Genomic DNA, 27,891 nt, shown 5'->3' with positions numbered 1-27,891 from the left:
GTTAGTGTAGCTCTCCAAAAATCATAGAATTGTTAGAATTGTTGGAACTAGATGATCCTTGAAGTCCCTTCCAACCCCACTGCCATGGCCAGGGACACTTCACACTAGATCAGATTACCCAGAGCCGCATCCAACCTGGCGTTAAAAACCTCCAGGGATGGGGCTTCCACCACCTTCCTGGGCAGCCTATTTCAGTGCCTCATCACCCTCATGGTGAAGAACTTCTTCCTAACATCCAATCTGAATCTACCCATTTCTGGTGTTTTTTTTTTTTCCATTCCCCTAGTTCTGTCACTACCTGACATCCTGAAAAGCCCCTCACCAACTTTCTTGTAGTCCCCCTTCAGATACTGGAAGGCTGCAATTAGGTCTCCTCAGAGCCTTCTCTTCTCCAGAACTGAATAGGAACAGAAATTTGGTGCTGGTTTTTGGTTCATTGTGACAAAGTAGAGTTGTGGCTGCTGGACAGGCTTAGTGGGAACTTAAATGCTCAAAACAAGAATTCCAGAAAGACTGTAGTTTTGACAGTGTTTCTTAACAATATGTGGTTAAAATAGAAACTAGACAAGCCGTGGGGAGGGAGGTATTAGTTGTATGTTGAATGCTCTTCTTTAAGGAGTTTACACTGACTTGATTCTGTGACTTTTCATGGGTTCATATGGAGTGTAACTGTGCCATTACACATTCCCAGGCACCTTTAGTCTTATAACTTAGTGAGATTCTTTTGTTTTCAAGAGGAACAGACATATATTTACAAGTAATTCTTCGCCTTGGTTAAGTTTAGTAGTAGAATTTGAGGAGTATCAGAATTGTGCTATCATGTTGGTCAAAGGTGCAAAAATAAGACGAGTTTGTAGTTGAAAATTCACTCAGTGTTTTAAATAGTTACAAACTTCAAGTGCAGCATTGCTGTCCTGTTGCCACTTCATGGATTTGCAGCTCCCTGTTTATGTTCTTTGTGTGCATTGTAGGGTGGTTGCTGTTGGGTGCCTTTATTGTGGTTATAAGAAAACTTGCAGAAATACTTGCAATGTAGCAAGGGTATGGCCTTAAAGAGAGACCCACATGGAGAAGAAAATGGGATAAACTTACTTGAATTGGGCATTTTGATCCAATGGGTTACTTCATGTGACTATAAATAATTGGTGTAGGATTGCTTTTGGATTAGGAAGATTTTTTTGTATGAAAGTGGTGGTTTGGGGGTTGATTTTTGTTGTGGGTTTTGTTTTGGTATTTTGTTTGTTCTTCAAATACAATCTGAGAGACTTACTTATACCTTAGGGGCTGGGTTTTATTGTTTTCCATCTTGATAAAACTGTTGTGGGAATTATGGAAGTAAGAGAGACATAGGAATTGCTTCTGTTTGAAGAGAACATTACTGTTTGAAATGTATTATGGGAGCAAAATAACATCGTGATGAGATGATGATCGTTTGGATAATAAATACTTTGGCCAACAGTTGATTGTTCAGTAGAACATTTTTATTTTGGAGGTAGTCTTAACATTAATTGACTCTGAATTGTAGTTCTTTAAAATGTTTTCCTTTTATAAGACATTAAGTGACATTACACAATGTGCTTCATTGATCATTAATATAATACTGTAAAATTTTAAATGTACATCACTTACACATGAAAATTAAGCTTGTTACTGTATAAAATAGGCTTAAAATACTTAAAATAGGCTTGTGCTTGGAAATTGGAAATGTTTGCATGTCCAGAATGCAACTTCAAGATCTCTGTGTAAAAAAAGACTTGAGGATTAACTGTCTTGTAGCTTTCCTTGCAAAATAAGCTTTATATAATTAAACTGTGTTGATTGAGTTTTTTATTCCTTTAAACAGGAAGTGAAGTGTTCTCCTGGGGACAAAATAAATATGGGCAGCTGGGCCTAGGTTACGAGTATAAAAAACAGAACTCGCCACATATGATCAAATCTTTGCTGGGAATCCCTTTTGCGCAGATTGCAGCAGGAGGTGCTCATAGTTTTGTACTCACACTTTCTGGAGCCATTTTTGGATGGGGACGAAACAAATTTGGGCAGCTGGGTCTTAATGATGATAATGGTAAGTAAACATTACCTCAGTAAGAGCTCAGGCCAAAGGTCTAGGCTCATGAATCTGAAGATGCTGATATTCCAAGAGAAGGAGAAGGCAGAATGAACCTTTGTGAAATGCTGTTAGAGCGTGCTGATGTCACATTAGATTGTGTAAGGAAGACAGAGGTTCTGTAGTGAAAATTCTGACCAGGGTTGTGTTGCAACTCTAGCTTGCTTGACTTGTCTTTCCCTCTTCTAGATTTGTCTGTGACTTAAAACTTTCCGAGTGGGATTGAAGTGAGATACTCTGCAGTAGCTACAGTTTGAGTTGCATTTTAGTTAGATAAAATTGCTTGACAAAACCAACAGTCTATCAGAAATATTTGGTTGCTCTTAGTACACGTTTAAAGTGTCTTTGTTGTTTTAGTGGGTATCTGCCTTTCTCAGGCCAGTTTTGATAATAGCTGATGGTTTTCAGCTAACTATTTCCAAAATTTCCTCTCCAAGGCTGTTGCTGTTCATTAATAATTTTGAGCAAGTAGTTAGGTTAGGCAAAAAATTGTTTGTTAGTTGTATTGTTACATGTGCATTGTTCACATGCAGGGCTCCAAGATGGGAGTAGAAGTTCCTGTAGTGTGTAAAACAATCCACAACTAGTTTCATGAATTTAAAATGTTCTTGCTGTTTAATTGGGCTCAACACCATTGAAAGTAAGAAAAATGTATTGTAGTTGCAATGTATGTCTGAAGGACTTTAGTCATGGTCAGGTAACAAAAATAACATTTTGCAGAAAAAAAATTTCATGGGAGGCTTCAGTTGCTTCTAGATAGTCTTTATGTGATTCCAGTTGTTACACAGCATCACTTCTCAGTAAAATCACTTTTTAAGTCTCGACAGGGCTTCTTCCAGGCATCATGATGTACCTGACAAACTTCTAGACATTAGTGTTAACATGTTAAGAAAATGGCATTTGTGCAACTAGATCTGCTCTGGTGAAGGAGGGAAGTTAGTTATGCTTCCTAATTATCCAGTAATGAACAGGATGGACCGTTGTATTGCGTGTTTAATAACATTGAACTATGATTGCCAGCTGAAAGGCACAGTTTAAAAACGTGAAGCACATAAACAGCTCGGAAGAACTCTCATTTGTTTTCTCATGGCCAATGGCAGCTCTATTGGACTATTCCATATCTCATGATTTTCATCTTGACATGATCCTATGCTAGCAAAAATGAGACATACTCCAAGGTATTGCAGTAGAGTAGCCTCTGTTTTCCTGCCATAACAATTCCATCTCAAAGACACAAACGGAACCACAATGACTTCATTACGCTAACAGATTTGAATTGCTTGTTTGGCTGGAACCAGTGTGGAACAGATGAATAAAACTATTTGCTTTCTGATTTTTATTTTCAAAATAAGCCATCTACTGCTGTATTAAACCTTTCAGACAGGTATGTTCCTACACTGCTAAAGTCACTGAGAAGTCAGAAGGTCGTTCATATATGTTGTGGAGAAGATCATACTGCTGCCCTTACAAAGGTACAGTGTTTAGAGATATGTTTGTGCTTGGGGTTTGGTTGTTTTCAGGAGAAGCAGCTACTTGAATAGGAAATAATAAACCAAATTCTGCATAAATTTTTCTCTCAGAAGCTGAGGAAACACTTCAAGAATGTTTAAATATTTGATAAAACTTTGCAAATGCATGCCATCCCTTGGTGGTTCTACATTTTTGTCACATTTGATGAAACTGAGCATACAAAAACCAGCATTTTTGATATGACAGTGCACATTACATTACTAAAATTATGCAGATACTAAATTTTACTTCAGTGTATCCTGAAGGGATGGGCTCTTTCCTGGCTGTAATGCCTCAGACCAAGTTAATTTTGAGTCTGAATTAAATGCTTGAGGCATTGGCATGTGTGGTTGCTTAGTTTTCTTAGGAACTGCTGTTAACTGTTGTAGTGGATTGACCTTGGCTGTGTGCCAGGTGCCCACCATAGCTGCTCTATCACTTCTCTCCTCAACTGGACAGGGGAGAGAAAATGCAATGAAAGGCTTGTGAGTCAAGATAAGGACAGGGATATCGCTCACTACTGACATAGTCAAGATGGACTCTACTTGGGGAAAATAAGTTAGGGCAGATCTTAAGTCAGAGCAGGGTAATGAGGAATAAAACCAGATCTTAAAATACTCTTCCAACTTTGTGGCAACTTTGTTATCTTGAAATTGACATATTATGGGAGGTTAGGGAAATATGGAATGTAAAGAAAACAGCAATCTCTAACTGACATTCTAAATGTTTTCATTTTTTTAATTGATGGACATGAACTTCAAACTTGCTTTAAATCTGCTGGACTCAAGGCACTGAATTCACTGTCAAAATTTCTACAAATGCTTTGTGTCACTTGTTTGTGTAGCTCCCTTTTCCCTTGTATGATAGGCGTTGCAGAGCAAGGGGCTTGATTTGTACCTTCTGCAGGCACTGCTAGGTCTGTGCTGTTGTTCATCAGGACCTTCTAAAATTCAGAAAAGCCTGTCAGTGTTTGGTACCCTGGCTCAGTGAATGAAGCTGCCATTTTAATGATGATTTCCAGCAGAGGTCCAGTCAGGTGCAGAGTAGAATTGAAAGAAACAGATTTTCAGAATTGAAAGAAAATGCTTTTCAAAGCATTTGAAAGTGAAAAGTAAACTGTATAACTTCTGAAAAGGTTTCTGATTTAACATTCTTTCATTGAAGGTTTGGGTTAATCCAAAACACTTCTAAAAATAACTTGCCTTACAACAGTGTTGAAGTTTTCTGGTTTCTTATGCTCTCAAATAACAAAGCTGACTATTTCAGTCATACTCTGCATCATGTGTCTGAGGAGGACAGCTTCCTGTTTGGTAATTGCTTTAAGATTTATGTCCAGGATTTAAAAGCCAAAGTATACTTTTTTTAGTAGTGTGGGTTTGTATGCTCCCATAGTTCATCCAGAAAACTGGAGAAGCAGAATAAGGAGAATTAGTGTCTGTTAATGACAGGAGTAATGTATAAAATAATATGGAAGTCAGAGGAACGTGTTGTAACACAAATAACACTTGATAGCTGTACCATGTTTTTGTAACTGCAGCTAACCTGTTACCCTTCCTTGTCTCAGGGCCCTCTTGTACATGTGTATTTTCTCCTCTTTCCCCAGAATTCCAGAATCATCAGAGATGTATTAAACCCCTATTTCTGTTAGGTTTCTTACCCTGAGAAATACTATCATTTTAATACAAATAATTGATCTGTTTAGGAAGGTGGGGTTTTTACATTTGGAGCTGGAGGCTATGGTCAGTTGGGTCATAACTCTACCAGCCATGAGATAAACCCAAGGAAAGTTTTTGAACTGATGGGAAGCGTTGTCACACAGATCACTTGTGGCAGGTAAGATCTGTTCTATGCTAGCACTGTGAACTGTGTAAGTAACTCGTTTTGCATAAAACCTAATGTATATTGCAAAGTGAAGTGGTTTTTTTCTTGCCTGTTGTGGGTAGAGAAGAAAAGAGGGTTTCTAGCAAAAGATATTTAGAGGCCTTACTGGGTTATAAAAAACATTCAGTAGCAGAACTAAAGGAAGTTGTACTATTTGAGGGGCTCTGATTTTCTAACCTGAAAGCATGAATAATTGGTGTGAAGTGTGCTGGTGTTTATTGCTGTCACTGTATCATTTCCTACTAAAGAAGGGGTGTTTGGGGAGTTGCATGAGGTATTTGGAAACAGAACTTGTTTCGTGAAGTATCTTGAATCCTGTATGGCACTTCAGTCCCTAGTGGGTTTTTATTGAATATGTTATAATAGCACCCAAGAAACTGGAAAAGTTCCCAGCACACATGAAGGTGTTCTTGTTCAAAGGATTGCATTCTAAGATGACAAAATGAAAAAGGCAGCAGAATTTTTTAAGAGGGAGGTACACTTTGTTATTTGGGTTAAAGAAATGCCATGTAAACCTGTCTTTCTAGCAGTTTGGTTGACTTTGTGTGGACCCTTTGCCTTCTATTAGCTTACTTAAATTCAATACTGGTTCTTCCCATGCTCACAATAGGAGAGAGGGCATCTGGAGTTGAGGTGGATGGTAGGGCACAGGAGGTGCAGCCAATCTGATAGAAACTTCACATTTATGAATGTTTAGAGATAAGCTTTAAAGATCAGACTGTGGTTAAGTAGGGATTCAAGGCAGAACCTGATGTCTCTGTTCTGTGAACTTTTCCATGGAAGTGGAGTGTTACCTGTTGGAGCATGAATGGAGTATTGCCAATGGCAGTACATTGCCAGTAGAGAAGTGGAGTGTCTGGTATTACAGGCCTGTAACATGCTGTTTAACATGGTTCTTAGGTTGGCCTACACAAAGCATGTTATGCTTAGTGTTTTGTTCCTGAATTTTGTTTGCCCTAGGCAGCACACTACTGCGTTCGTTCCTTCTTCTGGAAGAATTTATTCTTTTGGACTTGGAGGGAATGGGCAGTTAGGTACCGGAACAACCAGTAACAGGAAAAGTCCCTTCACAGTAAAGGGAAACTGGCTTCCTTATAGTACTCAGTGCCCCAAAACAACAGGTAAGCAGCATCAGGGTTATCTACTTCTTGGATTCCTGTTCCTTTATAGTGTCTTACAAATTGTGAGATTTTAAACTGAATGTGAGCTCTAATCACTTTCTTCCAAACAGGTATTTTTGGTTTTTTTGCTGTGCTCTGTTCCCTGAAGTCCTTTTTTGCTGTAGGAAATACATGCTTACTTGTGCTGCTAGCTAGAGGTAAAACCTAGAGCTGTTAACCTTTACCTGAGTTAAAAGCAGTCTTAACTAGTGTATTGTAAAGATGTGGTTTGTCAAGGCTGTGTAATGAAGGACCCTTTTTCTAACTGACTGTTGGTTGCAGTGTCCTGATCATTTGTCAAATTCACATTTTCACAGTTGCCTCTTTATATCCATTTCAGACAGTGAGGAGTTTTACTGTGTAAAGAGAATTTTCTCCGGTGGGGACCAAAGTTTTGCACACTACTTTTATCCACAGGTAACAAACAGACTATTTCCAAAGTTTGTCAAAGGTTTAATTTTTGTTTTTCTGATGCATTTTAAAAGATCTTTGTACTGAAGGTGCATGTCTGTACTGAAAAGTTCGTTAGAGCAATGTGGAAGCACAAAACACTGAAGGTAATTTAGCAAGTAAGGACTTCAGTTACTGAGTGTAAGCTCTTGAGGCTTTTTGGCATAAGATTTTTCTCCTGAGTAATGGATGCATGCGTTTATCTTCATAGAGTTAAAGGGAGTTGAATATTTGAGCTCTTCACCCCTGCCCAGTTCTCTTCAGGAACTCCTGACTTCAGCTTTGCTGTCTTCTGATCTTTAGCCATTTTAGCATACCAGAGTGATGAGGAAACAAATGGAGCCTTTTGCTTAAAAAAATTGATGGTAACATGGCTCATTAAGCATTTAAAGGACAAGAATTGGTCTGCTTAAATTCTGGGATGGAAAATAAGTAACTCTAGGAGTTTACAGTACAAATGGCAATGTGGGAGCATGATGGAAAGGAAATGCTATTAGAGGGAGAGTTTGGAGGAATAACCAAGATGAAGATAGATAGGACTGTTTCAAATATTGACCAATCAATGTTAGATCACAGGGATTAATGAAGCATCAAGAGTTGAATATGTGGGGCGAAAACTAATTTGAACATGAAGAAAAGGAGATGTCAGTGGAAAACGTGTTTGTCGAGGAAAAATGGTCAGTTTGTAGCAGCTGTTTGCTCCCACAGCCTGCTCTGGTTGTACAGAATCAGCAATTAGTTTTATGTTCGTCAAGTTTTAACTCTTGCTCTATTTGAAAGAAGCTTGTTGAGCAGGCGTGGACTAGAAAAATTACTGATGGCCTATTAAAACTTTTAAAAAACATTCTTGTGTTCTGTTTTCATAATTCCTGAAATGTATCCTGATTAATTGAGGTGAACTGGAGACTATGAATGCAGTTATTGTGCCTTGTTCCATACAAAATGTGTTAGCCAAGTCGTGTGCGCTGCGCTCCTGGGACTTGCGTGTTCTTCTTTGCCACTTAAGGGGTGAATGTTCAGAGAATCATGATTCATTCCTAGAGGAGGCTGATAGAAGTGGGGTGGGACAGTAGCTGTCCAAAAAATTAAATAGGCTCCTTTTCTTTATGCTCACAATTTGACAGTGAGCTAATTGGCTTATAGGTACTAGGAAGAAGAGATGCTTGCTACTGTTGTCTAAGTCTCAGTTAGTGTTCATCGTGTAGAAAAGTCTGTATGTGTAGGGAGTTTCCCATTATTAAGCAAGCTGAGGGTGTGAACTAACACACTACTGTAGGTGATTGCAGTGCCTACTCTGCTTTCCTAGTGAATGCAGAACTTCTAGAACACAGCACATTTATCCTTGGGTTTGTGTGGCTGTTCTAGTCTGGGTAGGCAAACCATCAGTCAGTGAAACTCAGCCACAGGACGGATATTTTTCTGGAAATCAATGTTGCGTGACTGATTCATTGTGTTTTCTTCACAATGTAGAACATGGTACTACCAGATGATTTCAGGTATCCTGACTTTTTGAAGCAGATCTGGACTGTGAATGAAATGTTTATTCAAAGATTGCTGAGTTTCCCCTCTGGAAGGCTTCCTGTAGAGATAGCTAAGTAAGTGATGTTGAGGAAATAAGCTACCTTTCATAATTTTACTTAAGAATTGGGCATTAATGGGGTTTTGTACATACATTGCAAAGCTATTTTGAATTACTGGGTTTTATTACATGCAGAGCTTTGACTGTCATGCTTGTTGAGTAACTGAGATCCTTTACTATGTGTAATCTCTGTCAGTTTATCTGAATACAAGATTAAATTATTTAGCTGCACATTGAAAAATAGCAGCACATGAGAACAGCACAAGGATTATTGCTTTCTTCTACTTTACTAAGGGAGGATGCAAAGAAATTAAAAAAGATTGCACAAGCTGTCTTAGGCATTGCTTCTTGAATGGAGCTTGTATCTAGTGTCATGTAGCCCCATTAAAGTCAGAGTTCCATCCTTTATAGCATGCAATTTATTAGGGATTAAATATGGGTTTTACTGCGAATGTTAACTTCTTTCATCTGAACAATTCCAGTGAAATCGATGGAACATTCTCCTCAGCTGGATGCCTGAATGGGAGCTTTCTGGCTTTGAGGTAAGTGGTCAGGCTTTTAAGTAAGCATTCCTGTAAACAGAATTAATGGTGGCTACCTTCCTAGTGTCTCATGTTTTTGCTGTAACACTTCCCAATATTTCCTTATCTTACTGCAGTAACTGCAGTTTGAAGCTGTAGCTCCTTTTTCTGCTGTGGTTTGTCAGCTGGCCCAAGTGCATCATGTCTCTGGCCAGTCTTTGGGAGTGTGCACTGCCTGGCTGCTACCATGTGAGCCAGCAAAGCACACTGCTTCTCAGCCACAGGTTGTCCATAACTCCTGGGGAATATATTGCCTAAGCTGTTTTAGATCTTGTTTTTTTTACATGATTGGCATGCAGTTAGAGAAGATTGTTGGGTGATTTTTTGCTTAAAAGGCCCATATAAAGATGGAAGTCTGATACTATCAACTCTTGCATTTTAATTCCCTAGTTAACAGGGTTAAAAATTCCAAGTGGAAAAAATGGTTGAGCTGCTGAGAATCCAGCATTCAGTCTTTTTCTCTGTATTTTTTTTCTTCCTGCAGCAATGATGATCATTACAAAACCAGCACTAGATTCTCAGGGGTTGATATGAATGCTGCTAGACTACTGTTTCACAAACTTATACAGCCTGACCACACTCATATAGCACAACAGGTTTGTGATGAATGTTTTCCTTATGTTGAGGATTCTCGTTCTGCGTTACACCTACCCAGAAATCCTATTGTTATGCTTGCCATGAGCCTTTTAATAGCTTTCTTTACTCAATAGCATATCACCTTGTACTGTGATGTGACAGGTAGAACATCAACATACTGTATTTTAATATTTAGCCTGCTGTCTTTTTTCTAAATGTCTAATAGTTTAATTTAAACTCTGAATGATTGTTTTCTAGGTTAATTTTTGTCTGTGAACATTTGTTTAAATTCACAACTGTGTTACAATAAACAGAATTTCATGATGTGCTGTAGGTGGCAGCTAGCTTGGAAAAGAACCTTATTCCCAAATTGACCAGCTCCTTACCAGACGTCGAAGCTTTGAGGCTGTATCTGACTCTACCAGAATGCCCACTGATGAGTGACCCAAACAATTTCACAACATTGGCTATTCCTTTTGGAACAGCTATTCTGAACCTAGAAAAAGCTCCTCTGAAAGTCCTTGGTAAGAAACTGAATTCTTTACTGTTAAAACTAAGGATCTACAGATGAAAATGTGTGAAGGCATGGACTCAGCAACACCTGCTGTTTATTTACAGTTCTGTGGAATTCCTCAGTGAAAAAGTTAAGGGTTTACGTTGCTTGATATGTAAGAAAACACCTCCTCTGTTGCTCCTGGATGATTGAACCTAACCATCCCTATGAATTCATCCAATATTGTCATTTTTGTGCTGATTCCATTTGGGAGGAATTAAACAGGGTAGCTCAGTGTATTTGGTACATCTTTGCACTTTAAAGTGAAATTTATATGGTTAAACAGCTAACAAGCTCTGAGTAATTTACAGAAGTGTTGCAGAGCAGCTGTTAAATTGTCTTTGACTGCAGCACCTGTTTTGTTGGGCAGTGCACATTTTCCCCCTGACCCTAAGGTCTGCTCTGCAAATATGCAGCTGAGAACAGCTCTATTTTTAAGTTTTCTTCCTTACACCTCCTCCTTAACTATGCCTATCACCTGAAATTCAACATAAAGAACTGAGGTTTCAGAGTATTTCATTTTCACATGGTGTCTTTTTGAGAGGATTCTTACTTTCCTTTTCCTGAGCTGTTTTTTTTTTTCTGCCTTGTAACCCATCTCTTGTGTTTTTCAGTAGTTTTTGGTAAGAGTAAAAAAGCTTCTCCACTGTGAAGAAAAGCAAACTGTTCATTTCCTTGAAGTGCAAATTCCTTTTCATAGCATTCCATTGCTCTCAGAACTGTTTGCTTAAGTCAAGATTTTCAGGGTTTGAGCCATCTGCTTTTATGTCAGATGCTACTTGGTGATACTGTTGGGTTATCTGGCTGGACAGCCTTAATGCAAAGGGTTAGTGTGTAATGAGAGAGTGTTTGAATAGAAGTTTTATTATTTGCATAAAGTTTGTTTAAAAGTCTGTAGCACTTTTGCTGTGCTAAACTTTTTATTGAGAGTCTTCAGTAAGTGTGTGTTCTTTCTAGCAAAATGTGGGGTTCAGTTAAGAGGGTAGCATAGCATAATGTGGCCGTGGCAAGTACTAAGCTTGTGTTCATCATCTGTTGACAGAAAACTGGTGGTCTGTACTTGAACCTCCATTGTTCCTCAAGATAGTGGAACTCTACAAGGATGTTGTAGTCCACCTTTTGAAGTTGTGCAAGATTGGGGTTCCAGCTTCTGAGAGAAGAATCCTTACCAATTTTCTACAGACAGCCTTCAGAGTTCTGGAGATTCTGCATCGAGTATGTATATGTCGTTTGTAACCCACTGCTTTATCTCGTTGGCTCTGTCAGCATCTATGGGCTGTGTAGCTGTTCAAGAGCAGGTACTCCTTAATGTGCTGGTCTAGTACCATGTATGTACACTCTAGCAAAATGGGCACAGATACATGAGTTGGACGTCTGTGTGCTGTATGGAACAGCCCATCTCCCCAGAGTGTCAGAAAGAATGGAAAAGAATGGAAGTTGAAGTTTGTATGCTGTGGCTTGATTCTTTATGGAGACTATCAAATTAAGGCTGAGAGTAAGGCTGATCGGGAACTATCTTCTGTTGGAAGCATAAGATGTCCATTGCAGATTCCCATATGGAAAGCTGTTGGCATAGAATAATTCTTTTTGCTGCCTTTAGTGTTTCTGTCAGTGCTCAGGCTTGCAGTAAGTGTGAATCTTAAAGCCTTGTGGATAATGGTAAAGTTGTAACATGTCTCTCCTAAGCTTTTTGAAACCAGACTTTGACTACTAGGTAGCTGCATTGTAGAAATAGTTAAATTTTTACCTACTTTGCTGCTTAACTACTTATATTGGTCTTGTCTTTAATAATAAGATGGTATGGATTAAGGTATGGGGTGATGTGTTGGGTGTTTGTGGAATTAGTATCTGGTGGTTAGAAGGGGGGAAAGGAGAAGATGGGGGAGATGTTTGAGAAAAGTAGGCTGAGATTATCTGGTTATAAAGACAGAATTAAGGCTCTTGCTAGTCTGGTAGTTAACGTTGCTTAACAGTCCTTGGGAAAAGAAGTACGTTGGGAAATTGTGGATTCAAGTTGCACTGTACAGACAAGCTTTTGTGTAAAGACATTTTTCCATGTCTCCTTTTTTCTAAGCATGATTTTTAAGAATAGAAGCTGTTCTTCTGGTCCCAGGTAATAGTGTCCATACTGTAATTAAGATTAGAGTTCTTGAATCATAGTTCTTAAACTTATGCAGATACAGGAACAAGTCATTGTTCCACTGTATACATGACTGCAGATTCATCAGGGTTCCTGTGAGATCACTGATGTTTCAAGAGTGGCAGCACTGCATTGTATGATTCTCTGTGCTCAGTTCATCATAACTTTCTTTGCAGCTTTGATGGGATTGTGCCTAATCTGTGTATCCATGTCTTTGCATTCTTGTAGGCATTGTTGTTGTTCTAGAATTTTTTCTAGTAGCTGGGTATCTGTGGGTGACATCAACTGCTTGAAAAGCATAGAAAATGTGTTTCTGAAAACTGTTTTACAGGGTGCTAATAAAGTAACTTGCATTTCTTTAGGTAAATGAAAGAGGACAAGTGATACAGTATGACAGATTCTACATTCATGAGATCCAAGATTTGATAGATATCAGAAATGACTATGTCAACTGGGTCCAGCAGCAGATGTTTGGAATGGTGAGTTGTGTGGGTGTATTTTGAGTTTTGGTGGGTTCCCCACCATGTTTTGTTTTGATTTTTCCCTGTTAGAGAAGCCTATAGCTTCTCTAAATATGAGCACTTGCATAAATACATCTTCACAGACTACTGATGCTGAACAGACTCTTCTTACATCAGGTATTAGCTAAGGAAGAGTTGTTCTGTAGGCCTGCTTCTGGTAGGGTGTCATTATTAGGACTGATGCTATTCAGTTAAAAAGTAATTTAGAATGGTGTCACTTGAGAATTGCCATGTTAAAGTTAAAAAAGTGACAGTTAATCACAGGAAGTCATCCAGAGCAACCAGCATTGCTGTACAAAATACAATCAATTGATGAGAAAGATGGGACTGCCTTGGAAAGCTAAGTGTAGAAGCATAATAGGGAGTAACTAACGTTTTCTACTGGGAGTATTACTGTAAGAACTTAGATGATTAATTCCTGGGCTGTAAACATGAGAGTGGTAAGTGGGAGTAAACAAATGACTATGCAGAGAATTGGTGAGTTGGATGGGATTTTGCCACAAAGTTCTCTTATGCTTTGAAAGAATGTGAAGTTAATATGCTTCCTGTAGCCATTTCAGTTCAATTTTTTGCAGCAGTACCTGGAAGGCCCTGAAAAGGGGAGATGTAGTGTTGCTGTCTTTGTGAATACGGAGTAAAGGATACTGTCTAGCAAAGAATTAAAATTGCCACCTAAAATAACAGCAGGGAGGTTGGGGAGTGTAAAGTGGTAATGAGTCAGTACTGGCAGTCATGACAGGCATTTGTTTCAGCCAAGCTTATCTGAAAAAATAACCAGCTTGTGATGTATGTTGCTGGTAGCTAATACTGGGGAGGGGGTGTAGTGAAGGACCTGTAGAAGCTATGTGTGAGCATTGCAGGGCCTTGGAATTACAGGCAGGTTGCACGTTTGAAACAGAGGCATGTAGCAGCAAAGGGGCCAGAAGTGGTAGAATTGAAAAGATAAAGAATGCCCTTTGCAGCTGTGCTTTAAATGGATGTGAACAAACCCAAATGGTGTATGTCATGATTGGGGAAGAAAATACTGAGTATGGGAAATGAGAGGTGGAAAAATGGTTTGTAATAAAAATCTTGAACTCCCATTTGTTAATTAAATCAGAAGATTGAGCTGAAGCTTGATGTTACTGAGAAGGTTCTAGGTACTGCTTTTCCATTTGTCATACTTTTGTGGGGCTTTAAGTTCAGCAGAAAGATTACTTTGATTTATTATAGGACAGAAAGAAATTCCATGGCCCTGGATCTCCTTCATAAATGGTTTGGATGGTGTTTTCTGTCTTCATATCAACTAGTTTCCTGTGTTCCTGCTTTTACAATGATAAGAAACTCTGCTTACCTCTTGAAGTAGTTGTAATGAATCAAATTTTCTTTTGCTGGTTTAATTATTATTGTCATAACTTGAGGTAAAGCTGTTTAGGGAAGTAGAGAAGAGAATCTCAGAAGCACCAGCAAGTATTCTTACAGAGAAACTTGGAAGAACAAACTTTTATTTTTTTCACCAACAGTGTGGAAAACTGAAGGTGCTAAATAATGAACTGTTTGAAGAGATGTTCTTGAGATATGAGATAAAGGAATTGGGGAAAAAAAAATCTGAATTAGGAATAAATAATGGCAGATACAGTAGAGTACCAAACTGCATAGATCTGCTCGTGACAGATGGGATACTCAGATATGATGTTTCCTATAACAATTAGGGATACAATTAGAGTGAAGTATTCTGGCCATCACTTTGTGAGCCATGGATGATATATATGTATTTTCATTGGTTTGCCATTACCATTTGATTCTTTCCCTGTTTTCTGCCTGCTAGGTGGCAATGAGCTTAGCTTTCAGCAGAGGATAAGGAGGGTAACAGCACAGGATAGATCACAGAATTTCCTAGCAAATAGATCCAGTTTGTTGCAGAAGTCTCCATGCAGTCCCTGCCTTATATATTGTTTTGTCTCTAATTTCAAGAGCCAGTTGTTTTTCTCATATCTTCTTATAGACCCAAATGATTTTTAAGACTTTGTGATAAAGTGGTGGGGTTCTTTTTTAATGAATAAAAAATTTAAAATACAAATGTTTTGCATTTAATTTGACATGCTACAGTCATTTGGGAGTGAAAATATGTAGGCAAAGCAAATGTCATTTGTTAGAGTATGGAATCAGACGTATTTAAAATGTTTGGGTTTTTTAATTCAAGAAAACATGATACTTTCTTTAATGGTCTTAAAAAAAAAAAGACTGGTGCATAAGGTGTTGAAAGGCATGGTTGTATTTGGTAGATTCATTAGAATGCTTAAGGTTGATGCTTATTTCTTAGTAAACCTTCGGGGGGGGAACTATAGATAAGTATTTTTAATTCTGCATCAGAGCTGAATAAATAATGCAGACACTAATGCTGCTTTTTCATCTTAATTATTGCTACCTTTGTGCAAATGCTGTCATAGGATGTCAACCATGGATTAACTGAGGTAAGATTGGTTGCAATCCGATTTCTTGTGCAGAATGTAAGGAGATCAGAAATATGAATGACAGGGGTTGTCTGATGTGTTCTGTCGGGAGTAAAGCTTTACGATAGCCTGGCTGTAATCTGAAAACGTGTTTGTGGGGAAAAAATACCTAGCTCTTTCTACTATAAATTCAGAGTAACATTTGAAAGCAAGGACTGTTTTGATAATAGCTGGTAGCTGTAATGAAAGGTCTGAAACCAAAGTGTACTAGATGAGTGTTGCTTGTGTGTGGTTTGGTTCATTGGGATTTTTGTTTGGTTTTTTTCTGGTTGGTTGGTCTTGTTGTAATTTTGCTCAAGCACTAAACAATTGCAAATCAACTTAATTTTCCTAAGATGCTTTGGACCTACACTGACAATGAGTAAAGATCTCTTTCCAGTAAAATACATGTATTAAATGAGTATTGCAATTGCTTCTTTAACCATGACTATAGGTTTCAAATGAACAGAGACATGGCCTTGTTGTTTTCATTCCAGTTAACAGATATTCCTGTTACAATCTGCACATACCCATTTGTGTTTGATGCCCAAGCAAAGACAACTCTACTACAAACAGATGCAGTCATACAGATGCAGGTAGGAGTCTTGTTTTAATGTGATGTGTTACAATTTTTCATTTGGTTGTTCCAGTTGAAGGTTGGGGGTCCTACTGTTGGATTTTTGTGGTGCTTATTGGTTGGTTTTTGTGTATGTTTGTTTTCTTTAAACTGTGTAATCTGTTCTTTATATGAATGACTGATCTGCTTTTAATCTCAGAATATATACATGATAGAAACTAATGGTTTGGGGATTTTTCTGAAATCAGATTGTTTAATAATTACCTACTTGTTTGCATTAATGAGATGGGATTTTCTTGAGGTGTTAACTCATACCAAAGGCGTAAACCAAACTACATCTCCTCCAAACAATAAAGAAACAGCCCCACCTCCCATTTGAGCAGACTTCAAACATTTTATGTGGAGTTTGGAATCCACCTTATTAGAGGCAGCAGCTGGTGACAAATACTTGATGGGACTTAGTTGCTGGTGTTGTTCTTAAGATTGGTGATACCAGAGGTCAGGTGATGGCAGCACACAGGTATCTAGTGCACACTTCATTTTTCATTTCCACCTTCAGAACCACTATCATACCACTTTCAAAATGCTGCTGAACTCTGAAGTCTGCTTGGTGTCTGCTAGGCAGTAGAAAAGCTTATCTGTTTGGGATAGTGGGAATAGGTTTCCTGATCTTGCAATTTGCAGTAGATTTTAGCTCTTTCCCTGTTAAATGGAATTGTATGTTATTCCTGATTTGTTCATTTTTGTTTTAAGCTGAGACTTCCCTAGAAATTAGATACTTAATACAAAGAATTGTGTACCTTGACCCATATCACTCGTCTAGAGATAGATATACTAGGCAGCCTTACAGTAACTGAGAGGATCTTACATGTTTTCATGGTTCTCTAGGTAGAACTGATCCCAGTGTGATGTGGTGAGCTGTTCAGTGAGTGTTGTTCACTGCTTGGGTTGGGGTTTTTTTTTCCCCCTCCAATACACATAATCCATGCCTTTTCAGTTGCTGTAAGGGTATAACTAATCATGCCCTTGAAAAAGGAAAGGAAGAATGAAGGCAGGCCACTGCCAAAGTAACAGCCTCTGCCCCTCCCATGTTTGCAGTGTTTTACATAAGTTGTTCTGAGTCTGAAATTTAACAGAGAAGTCATACTGCAGTAATGGCCTCATGTAGAAAAATAGTAGCTTGCTTTTGTAGTTCATAGTAAAGAGGTTTGTATGCACATAATAGTGTCTGTGTGCAGTAAGTGATGAATTCAGGGCAATGTCCACACTGAATGTTTCTATTAACAATGCTAAATAGTATTAAATTGCACAAATTTGCAAGAGTTCCATATTCAGGACATTTGCAAAGGTATCCTGCTTTGAACAATAGTAATACAAAAGTGATAAGTGAAAGAGATTAACAAATTGCTTCTCATTCTGTGAACTAGTTTTTAATGGCTGTTTTCATGCCAGATGTGTATTAAACAGTTCACTCTTCATTAGATAAAGCACAGTATTTATGTACTTCCTTTTGTTGTCCAAAGTGTGTTGACTGAAATGTCAAAAACTGTGCTCAATGATCATGTTCAGGGAAGTCTTAGATCAGACTAATGGGTAAAATTCTCAGATAAAAGGAATCTGAAGAACAATTGGGCAAATTCAGTAGCCTTCATGATAGCTATTTCTATCCATGTCCTCTGCAGTTTTTAAGATAAGACTGATGGATGTTACTGCTTGACAAGAGTCTTAGGTTACCTACTGACACAAAACCCCTTGTGGCTTTGTTTTTTTCTCCAGATGGCTGTTGATCAGGCTCACAGGCAGAATTTATCTTCTCTCTTCCTGCCAGTATTTGAATCTGTCAACCCATGCCTGATATTAATGGTACGGAGAGACAATATTGTAGGAGATGCTGTGGAAGTCCTAAGGAAAACCAAGAATGTAGACTACAAGAAGCCACTTAAGGTATTCTCAGTGCATACTGTTCAAAATGTCTTTCCCTGACGTTCATGTCATTGAGAATATCTGTAGACAAACTTTGTTTCACAATCTGTTTTCCAGGTTATTTTTGTAGGGGAAGAAGCTGTTGATGCTGGAGGTGTTCGCAAAGAATTTTTTTTGCTCATCATGAGGGAGTTGCTAGATCCCAAGTATGGAATGTTCAGGTGTTACGAAGAGTCCAGGCTGATCTGGTTCTCTGATAAGGTAGGGTGCAGTTGATACAGTCATTAATTTTAAGTTACAATAATAAACGAGTGAGCATAACAGTTTGTTGTGGCTTTGCTTCAAGAGGAGAAGCTGAAGTAACTATTCTCAAAAAATGTTTATTTCTGTCCTTGTTGGATCAAAATTTTCCCCTTCTGTTTTCCTTATTCCTTAACAGTGGTCCCCAGCCCAAACAAGTATAGTAGGAAGAAGCGCCAGCCAGAGCAAACTGATTCCAAATGCAGAACTGGTAGATGAAGGTGGCATTCCTGAAACGGCCTGTTGACTGATCTGTGTGTTCAGTCACATTTATGGGGCTGTTTTGTAGGTGGCCATAAGGTCATCCTTTCTCAAAAGCTTTGATCATTGACATTTTAGTCTTTCAGAGGAAAGTGGTAACCAGCCTGTTTGTGTCACAGTTACCTCAACGTTTCCATTTCCACATGGTGTTTTAAGCCTTGACATGTATTTAAGCCCTAAATAGTTTAGTAGTAGGTCTCTGACAAAGCCAGACTCCTAATGTGGAGCTTGCAGTGGTAGGCCTGGCTTCTAACACAAAATATGCTGTATCTCAGCCTTGTGTTTAAGTAAAAAGAGTTCCTGGATTTCAGTCTCAGCTGGGTGAAACATTATCCTGTTTTCCTCCCTATGTCTGAATACATACATGTTTAAAGAAGAGATAAATGAAACTCACTCAGATTGTACTGCATTGTACACTTCTAGGTTCTGCAGGATTAAAATAACTTCTTTATTTTAAATCATCTTGTCTGTTTTCTGTTCTTAGACCTTTGAAGACAGTGACTTGTTTCATTTGATTGGTGTTGTCTGTGGGCTAGCAATATATAATTTTACTATTGTAGACCTTCCCTTCCCATTGGCTTTATATAAAAAGCTATTGAATAAGAAACCATCCTTGGATGACTTAAAAGAATTGATGCCAGATGTTGGCAGGTAAGTGAGAGGAAAAACCAGTGTTACTAGAAATTAATTTTAAATTCAGGCTTTAAGAACCTAAAGAAAAAGTGTTATTTTCACACTAACAGGGTAAACAGCTCAGAGTAACTTGCAGCCATCATGTCCTTTGAGAAAGGATACAGGCTGCTGTTAAGCACCTACTTCTAAATGCTTGGATTTAGTGTTTGTGCCTTCTGGTTTGTTAACCTGCAAGAATTTTAGGGAAAATAAGAATAGTAATTGTGTTTCAGCAATTAATTTTCTAAGTTTAGGTGTGAACACAGTTTAGTTTTGTTCTGGAGAACTTTCTTACTCCATTGAGGAAATACTTTGGCTTATTTCAGGAACAAATACATGCTAAATGTCTGCCTTTGAGTAAGGATTTGTAAGGCACTGTGCTGGTTACCTTCCCCTTTGGAAGGGGAGTGGGGTTAATAGGGAGCATCCATCACTTGTTTAGTGGCTGAGGTAGCCCTGACCTGTTACAGGCACTAACAGGGGGTTCAAACCAGCAGAAGTGGCTGCTTGCTTGCCTCGGGGTGAGTGCTGAAGTTTTGAGAGGTTCAAGGAGAAATCTGACAATGGAAGCGCCCATCAGTGGTTCTGAAGTACTTGGTGCCTCTAGTGTGGGTATGGCTTAGCTGATATGGCCAAGAGTGTGAGTCTTCTCTTTTCACACCCAGACATAATCAAAAGCAAATACCAGCAAAATGATTGCCTGAGATTTCTCAATGCTGCACAAGGTGCAAGTCAATGAGCTAATAAATGAAATGACAGTAGAAAGACTGGATTTGGGTTGGTGTGGCTTTTTGTGGTGGTTGGTTTGGTTTTGGTTTGTTGTTTTTTGTGGTTTTGTGGTTTTTTTTTAAATTTAAACTTGAATTATCAAAGCATAAAGAATATTTCAGGAAAGTAAGCTCATTTTTCCACTGGTACAAGTACTTTGTAACTTATTTTGCAGGGGAATGCAACAGTTACTGGACTATCCAGAGGATGACATAGAAGAAGCATTTTGTCTTAATTTCACTGTAAGTTTTATAGAGTGTTTGAAGTATTTCTTATCAAGCTCATACCATCTACTGTACCTGCCTCTTGATGGAGTGATTGAACAAAAGCATCAGCTACTGACTCCAGTGAATTTTAGCATTTGTGTTTGCTTTTAGCTCTATGCAGCAAATAACATTTATACTCTTTTTGTTTTAAATAGATCACTGTGGAAAATTTTGGTACAACAGAAATTAAAGAGCTTGTTCCTAATGGTGCTGACATTCCTGTAGCCAAACAAAATAGGTGAGTTTTGGGGATTACAGGATAGTTCAGTGTTACTGTTTGCCTTGGGAATGTAATTGGGCTACTAGAAATGTCTTTTGCCAAGATGTTATGCTAATTTGGGGGGTAAAACTACTTTGTTTTTCCAGACTGTTCTGATGTGCATTGTTAAAGTAAGCTATTGTATTTAAGAATTTGCCAGCTATAGAGAGGCTAGCTAATTTTACTCAATCTGTAATGCTTATTTTTCACTTTGAGCTTAGAAGCATTTTGAAGCTCTGGGGCCCATTTTGACTACAAGGTCTTCATTTTATAAGGATAAATGGTTGTGATTCTGCAGGAAGTTATATAGGTAATTGAAATTTAGTGATGGAAACATCAACCTGGATGGCATTATATGGCAACTATGCATACATGAAATACTTCCGAGAAGTCTTCTCTTTGTAGAGCAGATAGATTTATTAATGTTATCTGGTGGCATTGGCAGAAGAGTGTCTGAGAAGTGGGGGTTTTAACTTAGTCAAGGATTCTGTAACTTCTGAATATGAAAACAGCCTATCCCACTCTTTGTTCCCTTTCTGCCTCTGGAGAATATGTAGAATGTATCTGGTAGCTCATGAGTCGGTTTTTGCAGAAAACGTGCCGTTTCCCTTGAGCTTTTCTTCACTGTGGTTGTTACAGGAAGTGAAGAATACATTAGGATCCTTCTTGCTTCATTTTCCAAGCTGAAATGGCTGCTGGTTTGTTGGTACAAGGGTGAAACACACCTCTTTTTGTTGTTGTTGTCTCAGTATGATTTTTTTTCCCCCCCCACTTCTTTGTACAGGCAAGATTTTGTAGATGCATATGTGGATTACATCTTCAATAGATCTGTGGCTTCCTTATTCAGTGCATTCCATGCAGGCTTCCACAAAGTGTGTGGAGGTAAAGTTCTTCAGCTCTTCCAGCCCAGCGAGTTGCAGGCAATGGTGATTGGGAACACAAATTATGACTGGAAAGAACTGGAGAAAGTAAGAACCATAGTTAGCTATTTGTTTATTTGTTTAATATATTTTCATTTCAAGATGCAAAGGCAAAAATCTTGAAGTGTCTTTTTGAGCTCTGTTTTAATGAATGTGACTTGCAGCCCCTTTGGATTGAATGCATGAGTGAGGAACATTTTCCAAAGTGTCAGCAGTGAAGAACTAAGATAATATTTACCTTCCTGCTGTAGTTTTTTTCTGAAGGAAATCAGGCTTAAAAGAGAGAGGATGAAAAAGCCTCAGAAGCAAAGGGCCACTGTACATGATGCATTATGTTAGAAGAGGAAAAATAAACAAGATTAACACAGTTAATAACAAGAAATTATTCTTGGTTGCCAAAACTCATTGTGAAACTTTGTCAGTACTGTACTGGGGTTTGAAATGTTTTGGAGTACATGCATCCAAACTTACAGATGGAGTCAGACTGAAAAGGAAAAGAGTGATACCTCACTTGCAGTATCCCTTTACACAGCTGGAAATCATTCTCCTTTAATGTCAGTTTGGCCTGCTCATTCCACATGCAAACAATAACCTAATATCCTGCTCATTTTAGAGTACAGAATACAAAGGAGAATACTGGGCAGACCATCCTACAATTAAAATATTCTGGGAGGTCTTTCATGAGTTGTCTCTGGAGAAGAAAAAGCAGTTTTTGTGTAAGTATTTGACACTGTTTAACAGAAGCTGCTAACTGAACTCTGATTTCAGGCTCTTGCAGTAAGAAAGCAGATGGACGTACTTGTCAGCAGTGATGTGATTAACTTGGTTTGGAAGAAGAAAATCGTAGAAGAAACTGATGATGACCTTTTCTATGATGTTGCTGGGGTTGTCCTGAGTAGTTATAGGTGGTAGGCAATTAAAATATTACAGTGGGCCAGAGTAGTATTAATAAATAAATAAATAAATAGGAAGCCAAGCCCTTTCTCATAATCCAAATAACCTGAAATGCTGCTGGTGTTTATCTGATTATACGGGATTTTTTTCCTCCATTTTGACATAAGGTTCACATCCTCCATTTTTATCATTGTGCATAGGTGGAATTTTGGAGTTACAACTAATTGTAAATACATCTCAAGGTATTGATATAAGTGGAAATGTACAGGAAGAGGCATTTCTTTGAAGCCTCCTGTGAATGAGCTCTTGTTGGGAGTAGATCATATCTTAGTTTCTAAGTTAGATAAATTTCTTACTGAATGTTGTGGTGGGTTGAAATTACTTTTGTTTTCTGTTTAGAACTGGTTTCTTATGCTAAAATTAAATGTTTTCCTTTAAATATCCCTTCTATTGTTATAGTTGAGGATTCCCATGTGTAAGCTGGGGATGAGGTTAAGTCATTATTCCCTGATTTTGAAACTTAGCATAGCAACTTCAGGGTGAAAAGTTTGAACAGTTTAAAAATGCAAGCAAGGATTGGAACTGCAGACATGACATATACAGTGTTCAAGATTCTCTCTGTTTTTTCTTGGCAGTGTTTCTGACAGGCAGCGATCGTATTCCAATTCTGGGAATGAAGTGTGTTAAACTGGTCATCCAGCCAACGGGAGGTGGAGAAGGTTATCTTCCGGTAGCTCACACTTGCTTTAATCTTCTTGATCTTCCAAAATACACGGATAAAGAAACCCTGAAATCTAAGTTGATCCAGGCTATAGATCACTACGAAGGTTTCAGTTTAGTGTAACTTCAGAAACGAGAGTTGTGTGTAACGTGGGATCATTAAACTAACTTTTGGTGTCTTTCTTGTGGTGGTAAATATGGTGGTTTAAATGGAAGACTTGATAACGTAACTGATTATTTGCAGCAGTGTTCTGTGATACGGATATTCATGGGAGCCAAAACACATACAAAGATGAGGAACTGTCTTAACACACCTTCTTGTACAGAACCATGTGGATTTTGCTATCTTCCAATAAAAACGAGAGCATTGTGACTGGGAGTCAAGTTTCACTAACGTGACTTAACATTTCACCTTATGCAGACAATTTGGCGTGAGTGCATGAGAGACTTGCTTAAGTTTTTCAAACCACTTAGTAAGAATATTTAACTTTTCCCCTGATAAATTCACTTGGTAACTTTTCATTTTGTAAATAGTAAATTTTTGTGATAAAATAATTATGTTCCAATAGCCGTATGGTTTCTATTGCTTGTAATTGAATATGAGCTTATTTTATGGCTTTTAACAAGAAAAGTGACTATGATTTCTGAAGATATATATTTTTCTGGTTTGTTTTAAGAACCTCAATAATGAAAGTGATTCTTTAAGAGACTTTCATCTTCACAATGTACAATCCATGAAGCTTAGTGCCGATACAGACGTGAATACAATGGTATTTTTACCATGTGGATGGACAAGCTGACTTAATACTGTTTTATTCTTAAGGACTGATTCTGCAAGTAAGTCGACTCGGTTACAAAAGAGGTTTTTACCCTTTGAAACCTCTGCGGCCATGTGTAAAGAAAACAGCTGACATGGAAAAGATGCATCAGGCAGTTGTTGCTGTCAAGAGGTTAAACATTTATTTTTAAATGCTGAAAGCGTAGTTTATGGTTTCTAATAGAATTTTCACTTTTTTCCAGATAAATGCATTTGAAATAACTCTTAACACCCCCTTCCCCTTTTCTTAAGATTTTATTTTTAGTATAATTCCCTGAGACCATTGTGCTTAGCTGGACACTTTGGGATTTGACTTTTCCTTCTCTGGTTTAATTCCAGATTTTGTGGTGTTAATGCATACGTGACTTGCAGCTGTGAAACAAATATTTATTTTTTTTAGATTTTTAAATGCAGTGAAAATATTCAAGCTATAATAAAAGACTTGAATGAAAGCCTTGGTTGGTTTATGTGTATGGATGCTTGCATCATGCATATTTCTTGAACTGGAGAACAACTTTTGCCTGCATTAACTTGAGTACAGCTAGGATACCAAGATCCTGCTTTTCAAGGGAGGAAATTCGTTAATCGTAATGAATTGTATAATGTGCAGCTTTTGTCTTGGCAGTAGGTCTGGTACAAAGCAGTCAGCACAGTTAAAATCATTCTTTTTTCCTTAACACTGTCCTTACAGCTTTCTCGTGCAGTTTAACATCTAGTGGTTTCTTTGTGTGCAGCCCGTATTCCTCCTTTTCCAACATTTGTTACCTGGCTGGGAAAGTTCCTCTTACGAAAACAACAAATACTAAAGCAGCTTAAGCTTATTGTGTGTGGAAGGAAGGAGAGGAGAAAAGAGGAAAGGAAAACAAATTTCAAATATTATGGCTTCATTGTACCAGGTAGTATTAAAGCACTGATCTAAAACTGTGAAATACCAAGATTGCAAAGGTAAATATTCCAAAGTTAGGAAGTGGCTAAGGTAAAGCTGTGGTCTTCCATTTTCTCTTCTGTATCATTCCATGATCAGGTGCTGGTTGGTGTTGGGTTTTTTGTTTGGTTGTGAGTTGTGTTTTTTTTCCTGTAGGACTCAGGCTTCATTCACTGTACCTAGCTGATGGTGTTCACTGAATAGCAGGTTTGGGTTTTTTTCATGTTCAGTTGTGCAGGTCCAAGTCTAACTTAGAGCCTGTCATCTAAACCCAGCACTCTATGTATCTAATTTCCTTATGGGGCTTTCTTTGATCTTTGCTGCATATCAATATTAATCTGAAAGGTGAGGAATAGCCTTATTCTATGTGTTAGGTGGTTGGAGACAGAATCCAAGCCATAGTTACTGAATATTTGCCAAGTTTTGGTGGCCAAGTTAGGATGTTCTGAAGAACTTAAATGTCCTTTAATTTTGAAGTGGAGTTACTGTTGATTAAAACTGCTCTGGCAATTGTTTCTTATGGCTGAAAAAGTTTCTCCAGCATCAGCAAGGTTTATTTTTTACTCATTTGGAACAGCACTAACTGCTGGCAGGATTGGGGGTGTTTGAATGGTTGGTTAAATGTAAGGCTAAGAACCCATGGCAGATAAGGACTAGAATCAGGACAGCATTCACCTGAGAGTCCTTCCTGCAGTTTTGACCATGGCTTTATCCACTGCTGGAAGAGATGGAGTTGGGTCCTACAGGGTGCAATCATATTTGCTAAATGTTCCTGATTATCTTACAGGTGTTAGCTCATTCTGTGCAGCAAGACAGGTGCCCTCTTGCAAAGCAGATACCTGCATAGCAAGGTAAAGATAAAGACTTTTCTGTAGTACTACAACAATTACTAGGCATTATGATTCTTCTGTTGGGCAGTTTTGTGCTTGCTGCAGTACTGCCATTAATTCTGTTCTCAGTCTTGGCAGCCCTCTGAAGGATCTCTGCAGCTGCTGCACACTTCAGTGTTTCCTCTGATTGCAGAAAGGTGGGCAGCAGTTCCTGCTGCCTCTTTCTTGAATCAAGTATCATTTTGCTTATAGTATTGGAGAAAAGGAAAAATAAAATCCCTTCTATGCTTAGCTGAACTAGCCAAGGTGTTAGTGAAGAAAGCCTCGCACCTTCCTCCTTGTCAAATCTCCATATCCCTAATTCAACCAACTAGGGGATAGTAGGAATTTGGGCTGCAGTGGGATCATTTCACAGTAATGAAAAATCCTTAAAGAAAATGCTTGATAATTAGGTCAGCTTTTGGCAAAGAGTCAGAATTACTACTAGAGCATGCTAGTTGCATGTCAAACTTGTGTCCATCTCCATAGTGGTTATGGGAGGAGGCCTTGTCAGCAGACTAGTTGTGTCCTGGATTTATTGCTCCTGTCACTTTTCAGTACAGGGCTGACGATTGAATTTTCATGACAGAACTCCATAGTCTGTTTCAACTGCATGTCTAGCATAACTTTATCCCTCATTTTCCAGGGAATAATCCAAGAATGCTGTTGTCCTATGCCAGTGTGGAACTATTAAAGCAGTGAGCCCTGGTCAAGCACAATGACTTGTCTCCTTTGGCACTTCATGGGAGTTACTGCTAATAAGGTTACTATTTCTGTAGAGCGTCAAGCCACTGTGTTCCCTTCAAGAGGGTTTATACACTGCTTAAAGTAATCACAGTGCTCTCTGCTGCAGTAAACTGGATTTATCAGGAATAAATGAAGTTTTATGTAAGCAAATAGAAGCCACTGTAAAGGAGAGCTTTTTAAATAAAGGCACGCAAGTTTGCAGAACAAAAGCTCTCTTTGAAGACTGCAGCTTCAGCAGAATTGATGGACTGCTGTCTAGTGAATGCTGCAAGAGGACTTTCTCCATTGCACAGACCAGAAGTATGCATGTGCAGCGGAAGGACTGCGTGTGAAATGGAGGAATAAGGTGACGTGTTATGGTTTGAGGTTCCTCTTACACTCAAGTAGTAGTGGCAAAGATAAAAAATGAAAAGACCCTCATCTAGATGAAGGTGGTGGTACAGCTGTTTTATTCTAGAAATGTTTTCAAGTCCTTTCAGAGTAGTAAGTAATTGATAGGCAACAGTTGTGTTAAAAATGCTTATTTTCTGAATATTTCATGTCTCAAATGTACAAATTCTAGGAACAGGTGGGTGTTTTGCCTAATACAGATGTAATTTATATTTGAGGGAGGACGGTTTAGAAGTACAGTGGCATCATCCAAACAGTAAGGTGTTACATAGTGGAGAGCCAATTAAACTGGGATCTAGCCCTTAAGGGCCAACAGGAGTCAATCTTTGCAGTACTGGGGGCTCAGCACAGCTGTAGCCTGCAGGAGGGCACAGGACAAACCCAAGCCCACCCAGGGCTCTCTGCAGCTAGGCTTTATCTCTGACTGCAGAGCAGATGAGATCATCACTGGGGGAAATGGGCTTTACCTGTGTCATGTGCAAGATTCTGAACACCGGTAGAAATCAATTCTTGTTCAGCAAAGGTAAGTTAATGTGGTGGCTGAAAGGAGAAAAGCAGTTTTCTGAAGGACAGCATTGCCCTGTGCTTGGAGAGATCATTTTACCAAAGACAGGGCAGGGGAGCTTCATTCAGGCCTTTTTTTTTTTTCCCCCCTTCCACCAAGGGAGCTTACAGAAAACAGTTTGCTATGGAATGCCTTATATGTTCTGTGAAGTGTTTAGGATCTCACTAGAAATCAACAGAAAGCAGAGCTGAAATGACAATTTTAATAGACTTCAGAACAGAGTGTATGCGTATAAAACACTGGGTTTGTATTTCAAAAGTTGCAGGAAGAGAAACCAGTCATTTTAAACAGTCTTCTACAAAACATATGCCAGTAGATTACATAAAAGACACTATATACAATATAAAAGAGCAGAAAACAATCCTCACTGTAAAAATAATTTAAACCAAAGTATTTCAATTTAAAATCTCTCCTATCGCACAAACTAATACATTATGACATGCAAGTGAAAACTAACCATAGTGCGTTCTTTAGTATAGCCAAGTAAGAG

General features: G+C 38.4%; 1 protein-coding gene across 4 annotated transcripts in view; it reads left to right on the top strand.

Moving 5' to 3' along the window:
• Positions 1–23,823, top strand: part of HERC4 (HECT and RLD domain containing E3 ubiquitin protein ligase 4) — a 31,484-nt gene extending 7,661 nt beyond the window's left edge. For 3 of the 4 annotated variants that reach the window (XM_054174600.1, XM_054174599.1, XM_054174601.1), the window contains exons 5-25: positions 1,844–2,065; positions 3,488–3,579; positions 5,319–5,449; positions 6,458–6,618; positions 6,998–7,074; positions 8,578–8,702; positions 9,169–9,228; positions 9,752–9,863; positions 10,178–10,367; positions 11,439–11,611; positions 12,899–13,015; positions 15,487–15,510; positions 16,026–16,124; positions 17,882–18,049; positions 18,146–18,289; positions 19,074–19,240; positions 20,205–20,271; positions 20,451–20,533; positions 21,339–21,522; positions 22,088–22,190; positions 23,004–23,823. In XM_054174600.1, coding sequence (XP_054030575.1) covers positions 1,844–2,065; positions 3,488–3,579; positions 5,319–5,449; positions 6,458–6,618; positions 6,998–7,074; positions 8,578–8,702; positions 9,169–9,228; positions 9,752–9,863; positions 10,178–10,367; positions 11,439–11,611; positions 12,899–13,015; positions 15,487–15,510; positions 16,026–16,124; positions 17,882–18,049; positions 18,146–18,289; positions 19,074–19,240; positions 20,205–20,271; positions 20,451–20,533; positions 21,339–21,522; positions 22,088–22,190; positions 23,004–23,212 — 2,708 coding nt within the window. In that variant the 3' untranslated portion in view covers positions 23,213–23,823. The remainder of the gene's footprint in view (positions 1–1,843; positions 2,066–3,487; positions 3,580–5,318; positions 5,450–6,457; positions 6,619–6,997; positions 7,075–8,577; positions 8,703–9,168; positions 9,229–9,751; positions 9,864–10,177; positions 10,368–11,438; positions 11,612–12,898; positions 13,016–15,486; positions 15,511–16,025; positions 16,125–17,881; positions 18,050–18,145; positions 18,290–19,073; positions 19,241–20,204; positions 20,272–20,450; positions 20,534–21,338; positions 21,523–22,087; positions 22,191–23,003) is intronic. The other variant, XM_054174602.1, reaches the window with a different exon arrangement.
• Positions 23,824–27,891: the final 4,068 nt, after the last annotated feature.

This window comes from Dryobates pubescens, chromosome 30 (genome assembly GCF_014839835.1).
Source record: "Dryobates pubescens isolate bDryPub1 chromosome 30, bDryPub1.pri, whole genome shotgun sequence".
Lineage (NCBI taxonomy): Eukaryota > Metazoa > Chordata > Aves > Piciformes > Picidae > Dryobates > Dryobates pubescens.
This window is presented reverse-complemented; position numbering and strand designations above follow the sequence as displayed.